This window comes from Myxocyprinus asiaticus, chromosome 45, assembly GCF_019703515.2.
Source record: "Myxocyprinus asiaticus isolate MX2 ecotype Aquarium Trade chromosome 45, UBuf_Myxa_2, whole genome shotgun sequence".
Lineage (NCBI taxonomy): Eukaryota > Metazoa > Chordata > Actinopteri > Cypriniformes > Catostomidae > Myxocyprinus > Myxocyprinus asiaticus.
Genome location: NC_059388.1, coordinates 27569807 through 27584530, shown reverse-complemented (window position 1 = coordinate 27584530; position 14724 = coordinate 27569807). Strand labels below are relative to the sequence as shown.

Sequence of the window (14724 nt, the reverse complement as noted above, 5' to 3'; positions counted from 1 at the left end):
AGTATCTGATTCATATCACCTTTTGACAGTATTTCTCATTTGTGTACATTGTTTGTAATTCCCCTGACAAAGCCAGTGGTGTCCTTATGATTAATATTTGTTCAGCAACAATGTTGTGTTCCATGTGGCTCGTTCCACTCCTAAGTAAGTACCAACACAAACAAATTCAGTCACTTTTTTTGAACATACTTTACTTGTGTGTTTTTCATTGAGGGGTTTCTTTTGTAATTTTAAGTTCTAGGCAATACCATTTCAAGTAAGGCTGGTTCAATCAGAGTGGTGAATGGCAGCGACTCTTGTTCTGGGAGAGTGGAGGTTCTCCATAATGGAATATGGGGAACTGTGTGTGATGATTACTGGGATCTATCAGATGCTGCAGTGGTGTGTAGAGAGATGGGCTGTGGAGATGTTATAGAGGCAAAGAGCAGTGCATATTTTGGACAAGGTTCAGGACAAATATGGATGGATAATGTCAACTGTTTAGGGACTGAGTCAACTCTAAAGAGCTGCACATTTAATAGATGGGGAATACACAACTGTGTTCATTATGAGGACGCTGGAGTCATCTGTCAGTGTGAGTCATAATACATTAATAGAACTGCAGTATAGATTTGATATTGTACTTTAGGAATTGTATAGTGTTTGAGGCCTACATAAATTGCATGAACAAATCATATTTTAATGAATTCTTGTTCTTTCAAACAATACAATGCATTGTTATTTTTTTTTAAATAATAATAATAAAAATAAATGTAACCTGTTTTTTTTTATTTTTTTATTTTATTATTATTATTATTATTATTTTTTTACATTAGCCCTTGTTAGGTTGGTAAATGCTATCAACATTTGTTCTGGACGAGTGGAGGTTCTTCATGATGGTCAGTGGGGAACAGTGTGTGATGATAACTGGGATCTATCAGATGCTGCAGTGGTGTGTAGAGAGATGGGCTGTGGAGATGTTATAGAGGCAAAGAGCAGTGCATATTTTGGACAAGGTTCAGGATCCATATGGATGGACGATGTACAATGTACAGGGAGTGAATCTACACTGAAAAACTGTTCATCAATGGGATGGGGTGTACACAACTGTGGGCATCAACAAGACGCTGGAGTCATCTGCCAATGTGAGTCCTAAACATTCATAGAATTAAAATTTAGTTATGATGTACATTTGTATTTAAGAATGCTAGAGGATCTGAGAGCCACATAGAACGTAACATTACATAACAACATAGACAATTCCAAAAATAACCAATAACCCTTCAACATTCTTTTGTCTTTATATTTTTAATGTGGAAAATAGCTGTCAAGTTAGTGAATGGTGAAAACATTTGCTCGGGAAGAGTGGAGGTTCGCCATAATGGGACATGGGGAACAGTGTGTGATAATGGCTGGGATCTATCAGATGCTGCAGTGGTGTGTAGAGAGATGGGCTGTGGAGATGTTATAGAGGCAAAGAGCAGTGCATATTTTGGAAAAGGTTCAGGACAAATATGGATGAATAATGTCAACTGTTTAGGGACTGAGTCAACTCTAAAGAGCTGCACATTTAATGGATGGGGAAAACACAACTGTTATCATTATGAGGACGCTGGAGTCATCTGTCAGTGTGAGTCATAATACATTAATAGAACTGCAGTATAGTTTTAATATTGTACTTTAGGAATTGTATAGTGTTTGAGACCTACATAAATTGCACGAACAAATCATATTTTAATGAATTCTTGTTCTTTCAAACAATACAATGTATTGTTATTTTTTTAAATAATAATAATAAAAATAAATTCCTTTAACCTGTTTTTTTATTTTATTATTATTATATATTGTTTTTACATTAGCCCTTGTTAGGTTGGTAAATACTATCAACATTTGTTCTGGACGAGTGGAGGTTCTTCATGATGGTCAGTGGGGAACAGTGTGTGATAATGGCTGGGATCTATCAGATGCTGCAGTGGTGTGTAGAGAGATGGGCTGTGGAGATGTTATAGAGGCAAAGAGCAGTGCATATTTTGGACAAGGTTCAGGATCCATATGGTTGGACGATGTACAATGTACAGGGAGTGAATCTACACTGAAAAACTGTTCATCAATGGGTTGGGGTGTACACAACTGTGGGCATCAACAAGATGCTGGAGTCATCTGCCAATGTGAGTCCTAAACATTCATAGAATTAAAATTTAGTTATGATGTACATTTGTATTTAAGAATGCTAGAGGATCTGAGTGCCACATAGAATGTAACATTACATAACAACATAGACAATTCCAAAAATAACCAATAACCCTTCAACATTCTTTTGTCTTTATATTTTTAATGTGGAAAATAGCTGTCAAGTTAGTGAATGGTGACAACATTTGTTCCGGAAGAGTGGAGGTTCGCCATAATGGGACATGGGGAACAGTGTGTGATGATGGCTGGGATCTATCAGATGCTGCAGTGGTGTGTAGAGAGATGGGCTGTGGAGATGTTATAGAGGCAAAAAGTGGTGAATATTTTGGACAAGGTTCAGGATCCATATGGACGGACGATGTACAATGTACAGGGAGTGAATCTACACTGAAAAACTGTTCATCAATGGGATGGGGTGTACACAACTGTGGGCATCAACAAGATGCTGGAGTCATCTGCCAATGTGAGTCCTAAACATTCATTTAATTGAAATATAGTTGTAATATGAATTAAATATAATACTTCCCTACAAAGCTGAAACACAGTTACTACAATAACTGTACAGTAGTTACTTTCACTAACTAACAGTGAAACTGAGAAAAATGGCTTCAAATTTGTTTTTTTTAATTGTCCAAACAAATGTGGATTACAAAATACTCTGTTTTCTCTTAATTTGTGCATAGTTAAGCCAAACCCATCTTTCACAGGAGAGGACACAGTCTAAGAAACTCTGTGGTTATGTATGTAGTTACTGAATTTTGCCTGTGCAGGGCAGAATAGTTAATATATACCATACAATTTGTGGCACAACGTTGATTACCACAAAAAATTATTTTGATTTGTAAAATCGAAGCAAAAATTGAGGTTACAGTGAGTGAGGCACTTACTATGAAAGGGATTTTGTGGCTCTACTTTTCAAACAGTGAGTATTTCAATGTTTATGGATTGACCCCATTTACTTTCACTGTAAGTGCCTCACTGTAATCTCTATTTTGTTTTGTTTTTTAAAGAAAAGGTGGGACGAGTCAAAATAATTTTTTGAGGTAATCAACATTATGCCCAAATGCTATTGACTGAACTTGTATTGAACCCGGAATAGTCTTTTAAGGATCAGGGCTGGTAGCTGGAGTGTTTATGGTTTGAACCCTCCAAGAAGCAAGATATTTCTCCATTGCACTCTTCAGAAAGGGACATAACCCCTAGTAGCTCCAGTTAGGATTGTCCCTGTAACACTTTCATTGCGACAACACATAAAAATCATGGAAATAAATATTTCTCCTTTATGTGCACATAGCTTCAGTCAGGCTTGTAAATGGCAGTAACACTTGTTCTGGACGAGTGGAGGTTCTTCATGATGGTCAGTGGGGAACAGTGTGTGATGATGGCTGGGATCTATCAGATGCTGCAGTGGTGTGTAGAGAGATGGACTGTGGAGATGTTATAGAGGCAAAGACTGGTGCTTATTTTGGCCAGGGCTCAATGTTCTAACACTGAATATTCACTAAGAAACTGTAAATTAAAAGGATGGGGAAAAAACAGCTGTGGACATGAGAAGGATGCTGGAGTCATCTGTCAGTGTGAGTACAAAATTTATGTTAATATTCTCAAATTAACTGCAGGTTTTAAATCTCTAATCTAAGCATGATTACATTGCCTGTCAGCATATGACAAAAAAAACAAACAAAAAAAAAAAGTATTTATTTTATACAGTTTCTATTTCCCTTTTTGATTTAGAACTAGTAGCACCTAAATGCAAAATAAATAAATAATAATAAAAATTCTAAAGCAAACAGTTTTCCTTATTGATGACAACAAATGTGGACAGCGGGACTAAATTGTGAAATTTTTAATACCAAGCTATAGAAAGCCAGATTTGTTTTTTCAAAATTGTCAAATTGTTATTATGTTTCCTGGAGTGCTGGTTATTCACATTACGGACATTACATCAGAAATTAGCATAATTAATTCTGATTACAAGTAATGGCAAGCATCATCCAATCACTGCCAACCATGTTAAAATAAAATTATACATCATTAACTCTGAATCTATTTACTGATTACCACTGTCCCATGTCTGCCAAACATGCTGAGTGGTCCAAACATCATCTGAAGCCTGAAACTGAACTTTTGGTCAGATTCTAGGAGTGAATGCACTTCTATGTAGAGAAGTTATAGGATGCTCCCTTGCTCCCTATTTAGTGAATGTCTTAACCTCCAGTGTGGTGTGTGTGTGTGTCTACACTGGTCAAAGAAAAGTTTGAAATGCATCTTATTTTCATCCTAACTCCACATAATTGGTGGTGGCATAGTGGACTAAAGCACTGAACTGGTAAGCAGAATGTTGCTGGTTCAATCCCCACAGTCACCACCATTGTGTCCTTGAGCATGGCACTTAACTCCAGGTTGCTCCAGGGGGATTGTCCCTGTAATAAGGGCACTGTAAGTCGCTTTGGATAAAAGCGTCTGCCAAATGCGTAAATGTAAACATAAAGCCTCTGAAAGCAAAATTTTTTAGCTTTTGGTTGAACCCATTGATTCTTAACGTGATAATGCAAAGTAAATATTTCTAAGGAAAAAATGTGCTAAAGTACATATTATTGGACATTTTGTTTAACGTTTCATGATAAATTGATTACATTTTTAAAATAGCATACTGGATCAATGTAAAAATGTAATTAGGTTTCTTACCAGATATAATTTTGTTGGCGTTTTTCCCAAAGACAAACTCCGCTATGATTGGTGCCATGTTGTTTTGTCACATGACTCTATACATCGAAAGTTTAACACTATATTGACAGCACAGAGTCTCCTGAACTGAGATCAGTCAGCTTAAATTAAATTATTCGTTGCTTATAGCAAAGCCAAAAAACAACATCCACCCATGTGTACGCGGGGTCGCACTAGGTTATGATCGAACTATCATTATATATGCTAACCATCTCCCCTTATTGATGTGAACATTAGATCCTGTTAGGCTGGTCAACGGCATCAACTCTTGTTCTGGGAGAGTGGAGGTTCTCTATGATGGAATATGGGGAACAGTGTGTGATGATGGCTGGGATCTACCAGATGCTGCAGTGGTGTGTAGAGAGATGGGCTGTAAAGATGCTTTGGAAGCAAAGACTGGCGCTTATTTTGGACAAGGTTCAGGATCAGTATGGATGAATAATGTAAAGTGTGTTGGGACTGAGTCTACATTGATGAGCTGTCCATATAACTCAAGTTCACTCAGCTGTGGCATTGAGAAAGATGCTGGAGTCACTTGTGGATGTGAGTGCCAATATTTTAATTTTATTGAATGGGAAAATATCACTGTGATGCTGAAGTCATATGTGAAATCTGAATATCAGTCAGTATGAATGTTAAGTCACTTAACATAGATAACATTAGCAAGTTGCTAGACTTTTCACTTGCACTGTGATTTTGTCAGCCTACAGTGAACAAATAAATTTAAACAACTGAAAACTGAATTAACAATTAGAAACCAAATAAATACACTCAGGCTCCTGAATAAGGGGGCATTTACACAAGCGAGAAGGAGCTGAATGGAACGAGGGAATCGAACAGAATGAAGGTGTCTCAAGACCTCTCAATTTTTCAAAGTTATCCTGTTTCAAGTTTAGACACACTGCATTAAAAAGGTACACTTCTTCGAGATTGTGTGTGTGCAGACCAACAAAGGGATAGTTCACCCAAAAATGAACATTCTGTCACCATTTATTCACCCTCATGTCATTCATCTGATGTGCATTCTCAGTAGATTTATGCAGAACTTAAAGGTCTCATGTTCTACCAAGCCAGTATGACATTCTTTCTTAAAGTATGCGGGACAAAAATTATTTCAAAAAAATAAAATCCACTATAAAGGCACCATATACAGCTTGTAAACTTGTCTTCTGAAGCCACAAAATAACTTTTAGTTACAAAATTAAATATTTTTTTAAATGCAAGTTTCTAGGTGTGTGTGTCTGCCCATGTATCTACAAGTTTCCTTGCTTGTGTCCGAAATGTAGGACTCTGCGTGCATGTGTTCGTCTGTATTTGTATTTATGTAAAAGACACATAATCAACATAAACTGAATGCATTTATGAAAATCCTTTCAAACTAGAGGACAGTAAAAAACATTGTGTATACAGTTGAAGTCAGAAGTTTACATACACCTTAGCCAAATACATTTAAACTCAGTTTTTCACAATTCCTAACATTGAATTGTAGAAAACATTCCCTGTTATAGGTCAGTTAGGATCACTACTTTATTTTAAGAATGTGAAATGTCAGAATAGTAGTAGAGAGAATTATTTATTTCAGCTTTTATTTCTTTCATCACATTCCCAGTGGGTAAGAAGTTTATATACACTTTGTTAGTATTTGGTAGCATTGCCTTTAAATTGTTTAACCTGGGTCAAACGTTTTGGGTAGCTTTCCACAAGCTTCTCACAATAAATTGCTGGAATTTTGGCCCATTCCTCCAGACAGAACTGGTGGTGGAGTCAGGTTTGTAGGCTTACTTGCTCGCACATGCTTTTTCAGTTCTGCGCACAATTTTTTTTTGGACTGAGGTCAGGGCTTTGTGATACCTTGTATCACATTGACTTTGTTGTCCTTAAGCCATTTTCCCACAACTTTGGAGGAATGCTTGGGGTCATTGCTCATTTGGAAGACCCATTTACAACCGAGCTTTAACTTCCTGGCTGATGTCTTGAGCTGTTGCTTTATCCACATAAATTTCCTTCCTCATGATGCCATCTATTTTGTGAAGTACACCAGTCCCTCCTGCAGCAAAGCACCCCCACAACATGATGCTGCCACCCCATGCTTCACGGTTGGGATGGTGTTCTTTGGCTTGCAAGCCTCACCCTTTTTCCTCCAAACATAACAATGGTCATTATGGCCAAACAGTTCAAATTTAGTTTAATCAGACCAGAGGACATTTCTCCAAAAAAGAAATGTCATCTTTGTCCCCTTGTGCACTCGCAAATTGTAGTCTGGCTTTTTTATGGTGGTTTTGGAGTAGTGACTTCTTTCCTTGCTGAGCAGCCTTTCAGGTTATGTCAATATAGGACTCGTTTTACTGTGGATATAGATACTTGTCTAACTGTTTCCTCCAGTATCTTCACAAGATCCTTTACTGTTGTTCTGGGATTGATTTGCACTTTTCGCACCAAACTACTTTCATCTTTAGGAGAGAGAATGCATTGATGGCATGATGGCATGGTGTTTATACTTGTGTACTATTGTTTGTACAGATAACGTGATACCTTCAAGCATTTAGAAATTGCTCCCAAGGATGAATCAGACTTGTCAAGGTCCAATTTTTTTTTTCTGAAGTCTTGGCTGATTTATTTTGATTTTCCCATGAAGTTAAGCAAAGAGGCACTGATTTTGAAGGTAGGCCTTAAAATACATTCATAGGTACACCTCCAATTGACTACAATTAGCCTGTCAGAAGCTAATTGGCTAACTGCCTAAAGGCTTGACATCGTTTTCTGGAATTTTCCAAGATGCTTAAAGGCACAGTTTACTTAGTGTATGTAAACTTCTGACCCACTGGAATTGTGATATTGTCAATTAAAAGTGAAACAATCTGTCTGTAAACAATTGTTGGAAAAATTACTCGTGTCATGCACAAAGTAGATGTTCTAAACAATTTGCCAAAACTATAGTTTGCTATTATGAAATCTGCTGAGTGGTTAAATCTTATGGGTTGCATGTGGGGCTTGACAGGTTTACAGCGATGGAAAGTTTCTGGTACTTCTGTACTTCTTTATGTGTAAAGGCTCAGGTTTACTTTTTTATCCGCAATCCGGGTAGTCTGTACACTGTTGAGCACTCAGCCTTTGAAAGTATATTCTTTTTTTAAAAATGAGCGAATACGAACGCATGCGCACAACAGCTGCTTTGTGATACTCTTTTAGTACAATAAGCGGCAATCGCATGCGCCTACGCATGCGCGTAGATGAGGACTGTTCATGTGTAGAGAAAGGATTCATTACATTCCGAAGGGCTCATCCCTATACCCTAATCCCTTTGAAGGTTTTACCCTCCAGAGGGAGAGCTTTGGAGGGTTGAAGGGTGTAGGGCTCAAAAATAATGGTAATTTGGAAAATCACCATTTTACGACATGGCAGTCTTTTGGCATGTCGTCATCAACTGTAAAAACAGAGCGAACAGTCCTGTGTTACAGAGGAGATGTCATAATACTTGGGTTGTGTCCCCATCTTCTGATTGGCATTGCCAGCAGGTGGGTGTGTCTTTCAGACCAAGCCTATACAATCTAGAGGGGGTCCAGTAGAATCAATGTAAATCTTTAATTGCATAAGACGCACCCTTGCATCTCTAGATGTAGACTTGACGTTATTCAGAATCCTAGCCCACACTCCCTCCTCCAATACCAAGTTTAGATCTTTCTCCCATAATCTCTTGAAAGAAGCCGGAGCTCCATCCTCCAGACTCTGAATTAGCAGGGAGTAATACACTGATGCCTCGTGACCTTTCCCAAAAGCAGTAATCACCACTCCCAGAGTATCTGCCGCTTTAGGGGGGTGTATGCTACTCCCAAAAATAGTACATAGCAGGTGGCGCAGCTGTAAATACCTAAAGAACTGAGACCTGGGAATCCCAAAATATTGAACCATATTTTCAAAGGACCTCAACACTCCTTTCTCACATAGGCCACAGAGCGCATCAACCTCCCTCTCAGTCCACTCTGTCCAGCAGAAAGGGGACTTATTAATACATAATTTTGTGTTCAGCCATATGTTCGAGGCTACATTTAAATAAATGTCCGAATTAAACACTCTAGACACTTCTGTCCATACCGAGTGCAAATGTGAGACAACGGGGTGTAACTTAACTTCTCCGATTAGTTTGATAGAAAGGATTTGCAATGGCGAAATAGGGGCAAGATCTTCCTGTTCAATAAGTGTGAATGAGATTTGACAGCAACAAAGAATATTTAATATGTGTTCTCTAGAATGTCAGAAATATCTTGTGTTGATTGTGTTGAAATGAGTGACCATTACAGTTCCTCAAAATATCTGTTTTTGTGTTTCATGAAATAAACTCATGTGGGTTTGGAGTTCATTTTAGTTCATTTTGCGGAGAACTATTCCTAAAACTAACCATTTTATGACAGCATGTTTGAGTAAGAAATAGCATCATTAACATATTCTCTCACTCAGATGGTACAGTTCTGCTGAGGACTGAGATGGAGGCTGGCTCTGGGGTCGACCCAAATGATCCTGCAATCATGAATGAACTTCTGGAAGAGGTGAGAGCTGTGGGAACGGTGACAGAGCTGTACCTTCTACTACTTTTTGCTGCCATCTACTGGCATGTTACTGTAGGCTCTTTCATTTATGTGAATTTCATAGATGAGGGGGAAGCTTCCAGCAAATGGGACTTTCACCCTTCACTGGAAAACCCAGCATAATGGAAAAGTCTTCCAGAAGAAAACAGAAAGGGTACCCTGACAGGTTGGTAAACTTTATATTGATCTTTAAATAATACATTTTCATTCAAGATTTAATATTTCCCCCACTAACAATGTACAATGTTGGTGCCACAGGTCATTACTGGAATACAGAGAAAGTTAAATGAGACATCCTTCAATATTTCTAATCAGTCCATTTATAAATGAAATGGATAGGTTTACACCACAGGGAATTCCATATAATATATCTGTGATTCCCCCCATGGGAATGAAAGCATCTTATATGTGTTACTGACATTGTTTGCATTATATTAAGATACATGTTACATGATATAAGATATATTTATAGTGTCTAATGTAATATTTATATGTAATAAGAGTAATCTTGATTTAGCTATATTGTACATTTTCAATATAAACTAGTCTAGAGATTCAGAATGTAAATGTTCCAATATTAAGTGTATAATTAATAATAATTAAATAAAAAATTTCTCAGGAGAAAAATCAGATGAGCAGGAAGTCTACATTTTTTCCTCCATTTCATCTTTTTTCTGTCTTGGAGAAACAAGTGAGATTTGTGATTTTATCTCTTGTAGACACAGTCCTTCTCTGTCACTATTGTGCTCTTAAACAAGACATTTATCCCCAGGTTGTTCAAGTGTGATTGTCCATATATTTTGTGCACTGCTATTCTTTTTGCATGAAAAGCAGTTGCCAAATGGAAAACTGTTCCTCATGCATATTGTCTTTGTTTAATTGCCGTTTAATAGACTGAATGAAGATTTATCATGGGTGGAGTAATGGTGGAAACCATCCCATTCCCATGCAAACAAAGATGAACAAAGATGAACTTTTGAATGGAAATAGTGAAGGTGTAAGGTGGAAATATAAACTGAGGTCAAGGAGACCTCAAGAACACATTCTGAACTAATCAAATATGTTCAGAAACTAGCTAACACTAGTCTGTCCATCACTAGAAAGAAATTTCATGGCTTTTTGAGGTTATTTCCAGCTGGCATGTAAAAACAAAATGCACTGTGTTAAGTCGCTTTGCCTGTCACTCAAACAGTGGTTTCCTGTCTAAGTGGGTGATTCAGAATATGTAGCAGTGAGAAACAGACCTCATGTCGTTTCATCAAATATCTGCTAAATGCGGCTAAGAATGATATGACTTGGCTTTGTTTATTCAGCAGAACAAATCATTCTAGAAACCCCAAATGTTGTTTGATTGGTATTCAAAGTATTCAATTAGTGTGAGTCATAGATTCCACATTAGGTAGGCCTCACTGATATTTATGCAAATGCAAAGTTTAAAGATAGATAAAGATATACTGTATTTGTGACAGAGTCCATTAGCCTAAAACTCTGCTTATTTTAAGAATTGCTTAAACTGTTGAAACATAGTGTAGTTTGAGTTCTATAACTGGACTCATCCTGGACTCACTAAAGGGTGAGAAAGAAAAACTATGGAAACAAATATGGGAGTGGTGGTTGCGTAGTGGGCTAAAGCCCACATAACGGGTTGCTGGTTCAATCCCCACAGCCTCTGGCATTGTGTCCTTGAGCAAGGCACTTAACTCCAGGTTGCTCCAGGGGTATTGTCCCTGTAATAAGTACACTGTAAGTTGCTTTGGATAAAAGTTTCTGCCAAATGCATAAATGTAAATATGGAGTCCATAAAGAATAATTTGGCACATTGTATGTTTGTATTTCTATCTATTCCAAATGTAATTATTATTCTTGATTGATGCACACAAATCAAGTCATGTAAAGGTAATCCTGAGGTCATCGCTGGAGGCTCATTTGCATGTATACCAAGAGCAATAAATGTAAAATGTTGATTTCTCAATGGTCATTAGTTAAATTAAAATTTGGTTACCAAATCGGACCTTAACTTGGCTTAAGGCAATAACAATATGAATTAAAAACTTCCTTTCAATATTTACCTATATAACTTCATATCAAATATCACCTGAATATTGAACATTGCACAATATGTACATATAAAGGGCTATAGAATGTTTTCTAAACATGACATGCTGCACCATTTAATGAAATAATGGAACTATCAAATTGATACAAACAAGTTACACATTTTAAGGTACAACTCAAATCTACAAATCTAGGTTGGACTACATTGTTGTTCATGGGAATTTCTTATGTATAGTGTATTACTCATCAGGAGATGGACAAACAGTGTTGATGAAGTAATACAGAGCTTAAACAAATCAGTGTATATTTGCCAGCATGTGTTCACATTATAAAGATATATGGAGGTAAGCATTAGACATTGGGAGGGGTTAGAGGTTAGTGGATGTTTGCTTTGGCAAAAGCACCATGAATACACCAACATATTTATTTAAGTGCCATGAGGCAGGGTCCACAGCTGGGAAGTGGGATTGCAACAGGTATAAATATGAATGACACTTAATTGTTTATGTTGAGATTACCAGCCTTCAGGTATTTTAATTTTCCCTAACAATCTGCAGGTGAGTGTCAAAATGCATTTTAAAAATATTTTTATTGTTTTTAGGCTTTGAGTAGTCCTCTCTTAAACTTGGATGAGATGTAAACATATGAATAACATAGTGTTTAAAAGATTTATAAAAACAACTTGTAAAAATGGCATGAAAGGAAACAGTATTTGTGTACATAGATGCCTAAATCATTGCAATGTTTGTAATAATAATCCGAAGGGAATAATTATCCTTACATTTTAAACATTGACTTAATAACATATTAAATAATTAAATAGTTTATTTGAGAAGCGCATGACTAGTGTTACGCATAGTTTGTAACTAAATAACATTTTGCATTTGTACAATTATTGGCAGAGAAGTTTGGCCTCCTGCAACTGAGTTTAGTTTCCACCCAAGAGTTTCTCTACCTCTTTACCTTTTCTTGCCCTGCCCCTGTTGCCTCCTCTGACATTACAATAAATGAATACATTCATTGAATACATTTTTTTAATACGTTAGTAAAACTATTCAGTATGTTAGAAGAATCAACAGTTTTTTCCCCTAACAAATTCATTTATTTTTTTCCATTCGGTTTTCTAGGAACATGCTGTATTCCATGTGGCTTGCTCCGCTTTTGAATAAGACACAAAACAAATACAGAGTGCACAAAATGCTTATTTTGGACCGGGTGAGCGACAAACACATTTATAAAGTTCAGTGCACTGGGAACACGGTGTTTTTGGTGAATGGGGAAATGACCCCTGTGGCCATGAAAATTATTGGAGTCATATACAAAGGTAAAGCCTGCTAATGCTGTGTGACAGCTTTTTTCATGATGAAAAACGATGTAATTATAGTGGGATATATTTTGGTACAATTTCTCAGCATTTATTGAATTATATAGTGTGGATATGGATCTTAAGTACACATAAATTATTTTTGATATAACTTAAGCTTCAAAGTCCTCCTTATCCACATTATTCTAAGAAAGGTATGATGATGTTCTCAGCTGTGATTTTTTAAAACACATTCAAAGCCTTGAAGGAAAGTTATCGAATTTACATGTGCATTGGCAGGAGTCTTCAGTAGCCTACTACAGGGGTGATCTTTTTTTTTATTTATTTTTTTTATCTCAAAATATTTTTCCTGGAAAAAAATGCGTTAAACGAAAATACGAATGTTAAAGGTGCTGTAAGCAATTTTTTAAAGGAATGGTATGCAGAAAAGGTTCCTTCTCCCTGATAGATATCACTAAAATACATTTTTTAAAAATTACTATTCAGACATTCAAAAATTACAAATAGGCTTTACAAAAATCAACATGTTATAGACATAAGAAACTGAGCAGCACCAAGAAGAAAAATAAGACAAAGAAAAAAAAAAGACTCTTAAAAGATTTCATTATGAAAAGTGGATGCTTTTTAAAGAACCTGCACTTATGTTTATCATATTTTCCCAAGATCACAATAGTATTGACCACAAATTCAACTTTAAGGTTCTCTATAGAAAAAACATATTTTATAATTGTGTAGTCCATGTCAGGTACTGTATATTTCAACAATATCCAATCATGAAGATAATCCCCTTTTTTTTTTTTAAAGTCACATGAATTGAATGTGAAAATGTTCCAATGATTTGATGTCTTTTTCACAAAATGTGCACTCATTACAGTCCATATTAAATCTGTGTCTCAAAAACTCATTACAAGGTGTCATTAATAATTTTGAAATGAATTTCTTTTGCCTTTGGTAAAATAGGAAAAGAAAGATATTTTGTTCTAATTCATACCACCTTCTCTTTCGTAAACTCCAAAAGAAGATTTCTCTTCTAACTTTAAGTGGAAATCATTCTTTAGTCAACAACGCTCTTAGCACTTTGTTATTACAAAACAATTTCTCTCTACAAAACAGATGTCAGAAATATTTAAATTGACCAATCTTGGTATCACAGGTGAGTAAAGCAAAATGCCTTTAATCAGCTGTACCATACCAAGAGGAAAAACTCTTACCAAAGAGATATACTGTATATGTCCTTTGACTACAAATTATATTGTACTTTTTGCAGAAGTCTTTGTACGCCAGGAAGTTTCCTACTCCATCCATTAAATGTACAATAGACCAGATTTTTTATTAATCAACATAAATCTATTATTCCTTAAGGGACAGTTATGTGGAGAAAAACTGTGTTTGTATAACATTTTCCAGTATAATTACACTTGACTGTGGAAAGAAGATAACTTAATCTGTAATTTAGATGGTTCAAAATCAGACTTTAAAAGAAACTCAATACTGCCACAAGTCTCAAAAATTTCATTCAGAAGATTGAATCAGTCAAATTTCTCATCTCTTAGAAAAGCCTGTAACCAGGGGTGGACTGGGAAGAAAATCCGGCCCGGGATTTTACATAGAAACTGGCCCAGTCCGCCAGAAGCAAACCAGAAGCTATAGAAAAAAGTGACACTAATTTTATGGCAACAGGAATCTATTCTGCCCTTTAAAGGAACAAGGTAGTATCTGCCAGTTGACATATTGTTAACTGGCTACCTAACACATTTAGGGGCTTGAACGTCTTGCTATTTTTAAAGTATATAATTAATAATTCCGCTACTAAAATAAACAAATGTGGACTTGATGGAGCCCCTTGGCGTATACTCCTATTAATTT

The 14724-nt window shown here is 36.3% G+C and overlaps 1 protein-coding gene across 1 annotated transcript; it reads left to right on the top strand.

Annotated features, from left to right (window-relative positions):
* The first annotated feature begins 456 nt into the window (after nucleotides 1-456).
* Nucleotides 457-10005, top strand: LOC127434871 (deleted in malignant brain tumors 1 protein-like). The gene is given in 11 exon segments (XM_051687904.1): nucleotides 457-574; nucleotides 816-1128; nucleotides 1183-1250; nucleotides 1304-1609; nucleotides 1839-2147; nucleotides 2327-2632; nucleotides 3464-3746; nucleotides 5134-5439; nucleotides 9352-9440; nucleotides 9544-9645; nucleotides 9738-10005. Coding segments are annotated over 7 exon segments (1608 nt in total). The 5' UTR covers nucleotides 457-462; the 3' UTR covers nucleotides 3658-3746; nucleotides 5134-5439; nucleotides 9352-9440; nucleotides 9544-9645; nucleotides 9738-10005.
* Nucleotides 10006-14724: the final 4719 nt, after the last annotated feature.